Consider the following 2,857-nt stretch of genomic DNA (forward strand, 5'->3'; position numbering starts at 1 on the left):
TTCTATCTTTCCTTTTCTCTTAATCTATCTCGTATTTCCTTTTCCAATTTGTTTGCAAATCCTGTATTATGAAGTAGTATAATGATTATAAACTATGGACTTTAATACAGTGAAGGTATCTTTGATCTTACATCTGGCAACTGCTTTGACATCAGTGTAAGACACGTAATGATGCTACCTCTTTGTACGATAACTATTCGTTGTTGTGCATGGAACACTTAAGAATATTTCTTCACCAATCAATATCATTCTGTTGACAAGATGTTCAGTGAGCAGTAGTATTTTATTTTCAATCTTTGGACGTCTTCGTATTTCATCTTATGCAGGGTAAGCAGGATCTTCACAGACGCTATGGCGGGACGTGTTGCCTTCGTCTTGCTTGTTATCCTCCTCCCCACTGGCCAAAGTTCTCCATCGACTACGATATCGTCCACAGTCCTTCACACAAGTGAGCTGTCCACGAAGATAGAAAGCATGGACATGTATCCAAGCAACGAAGTAATCGAAAGAAACGATGACGATTCTGATGGAACACCGGCAACCGATACCTCGCCCGAGTCCACTGGATGGAGCTGGACGGCCATGACATGGTCGTGGTACACGGTGGTGCAATTGCTTTCCGTCATTCTCGGCATGGTGGGAAATCTTCTCGTAATCGTCGTCATCTTTGGACGTCGTTCGTCCACGCGCCAACTCTCGTCAACGGATACCTTGGTTGGTAATCTTGCGATTGCCGATTTCCTGACATCGGTATTTCTGATCCCATACCCGCCACCTGATCCGGTGCCGGCGACATGGGCGGGCTGGATCTACTGTAAACTACTCCTCCCCAACTTCTTTATGTTTTCATCCATTACTGCCTCCATATATTTCCTAGTCGCCTTGTCCTTTGACCGATTTTTTGCGGTTTTATATCCACTTCACTTCAAACATCATTTCAGCCGTAAGCGGATCGTCAATGCGGTCGGATTAATTTGGGGAATGTCGCCGATAATATCATCAGCGGGATTTTTCACGAATTCTGTAGACGGGAAGGCAGGAACGTGTGCCATCAAATTTGCGTCACCGGAAGCGAAACTGGTGTTGGGATTTTTCACTTTCAGCGTCCGCCTCGTCATCCCCACATGTTCCATGCTGGTCACACAAATTGCCGTGATCCGTGCTCTTCACCGCGAGGCTGCTATTTTCAAATCGACCAATCAGCAGCTGGCAAATTCTAAACCTTCGTTTCACATAATTGCGCGTGATCGTACCATCAAGCTCGTGTTCACTATCGTCGTCACGTACATCGTCTGCTGGGCACCAGATCAAGTTGTATTCCTGTTGTTTAACCTGGGAATTATCCCACTCTCCTACTTTTTCACACCGATGTACAGGGTTCTTTTCATCGTTGCCTTTTTCAACTCCTGTGCCAATCCCATCATTTACACTCTTCGGCATCCACAATTTCGGAAAGCTGTGAAAAGTTTCTTCCTTGGTGGCCAAGCGAGGAAATCACCAATATTTGACGAAGTGATATCTCGCAGAGAGCCAACATCTCAACATGAGATTGTGGCCTAAGCAAAGCTTCATCGTAATTTGCGATGAAATATATGAACAATGAAGTATGGATATAGCTCGTTTATCCCAGCAGATTACGTTCACGTAAAAGCAGAGCCTACAATGGCATACACAGACACATATTCACGCATACACATGCACACGAACAAGGTTATCTGCAGTTTGAAATGCGGAGCTGTTGTTACTAATTGATATGGCAAAACATACCTCTCCCAATAAAAGCTCTTGAATTTGTATCAACGATAGTGTAAAAAAGGAGAATAATATGGTGTTTTGTTAGGTTATTTGACATACATTTTCATATCACGTTAGATGAATGTATTGGTCATTATAAAGTGGTTTCAGACAAAATAATGCTGTTCCTGTGAGTTGTTCCTATCATTATTACAGCCGGCAGAAACAGATTGTATATCTAACTCGAATGTATTAAAAGTTGATTTGAAACAGATATTTAATGGAGTATATTAATTGCAAATGTCATTAGACATTCATAGGCCTCCATGCGTCTTAGAAAATAAAAAAATCGATATAAACCCATCCTTTGCAATGCTTTGTGTGCTGTTATCAAGACTATTCATGTAATACATGACATTTCATCTCAGTGTGAGTGCTGTTTTGCATGAAGCAAAAACAAAAACCAAAAAATATGGTAGTAAAGGCCAGGAGGTGAAAAATAATTGGAATTCCTCAGTTTGATATGAAGAGAACTATTAGCAATTATAGCTTTCAATTCGTATTCTCTTTGAACTCAAATTGCTCACATGGGCATGGTGTCTATATTAGGAGTCGTTATGATATACGCGTAGTATAATAACGTATAATGTCTCTTTGAATGTCATAAACAATAATCACCTAAACATTCACTTTTGAGTAATTGATTGATTAGCATAATTGTTGTTACACGTGGCCGCTAAGGAAGCAGTGACTGCTAATTAGCAAGAGATGGGGATAAAAGACCTTGTCTTCCCTTCTGGAAAGAACATAGTGTGAACACATTGTGAACACAGTGTGAAATCTCTGAACACAGTGTGAAATCTCTTAACACTGTTAAATTCAAGCTTCATAGTGTGTGAACACAATGTGAGTTGTCAATTCACAGTGTGAAACAAAGCATCACTACGTGAACACTATAGGTAGGTGAAAACCACACCACAGTGTGATCATCTTCACCCTGTTAAATTCGAGCATTTTCACATAGTCGACTATGAAAACACTGTGAATACACTGTGAACACACTGTGAACACACTGTGGGACGCTGTGTTCATTCCAGTAGGGTTGGGACGCAGACACTGCAGC

The 2,857-nt window shown here is 41.3% G+C and overlaps 1 protein-coding gene across 1 annotated transcript; it reads left to right on the forward strand.

Moving 5' to 3' along the window:
• The first annotated feature begins 351 nt into the window (after positions 1-351).
• Positions 352-1,560, forward strand: LOC139729564 (galanin receptor 2a-like). Its single transcript, XM_071640489.1, has one exon. The coding sequence runs from the start codon at positions 352-354 to the stop codon at positions 1,558-1,560; it is 1,209 nt and encodes a 402-aa protein (XP_071496590.1).
• The last annotated feature ends 1,297 nt before the right edge of the window (positions 1,561-2,857 follow it).

The sequence above is a fragment of the Diadema antillarum genome, unplaced genomic scaffold, assembly GCF_040938485.1.
Source record: "Diadema antillarum isolate AM-2024a unplaced genomic scaffold, OU_Dant_1.0 seq00000246_RagTag, whole genome shotgun sequence".
Taxonomy (NCBI): Eukaryota; Metazoa; Echinodermata; class Echinoidea; order Diadematoida; family Diadematidae; genus Diadema; species Diadema antillarum.

Excerpts from the sequence above, each read along its gene's own strand:
- LOC139729564 (XM_071640489.1), top strand. The coding sequence starts at position 352 with ATGGCGGGACGTGTTGCCTTCGTCTTGCTTGTTATCCTCCTCCCCACT.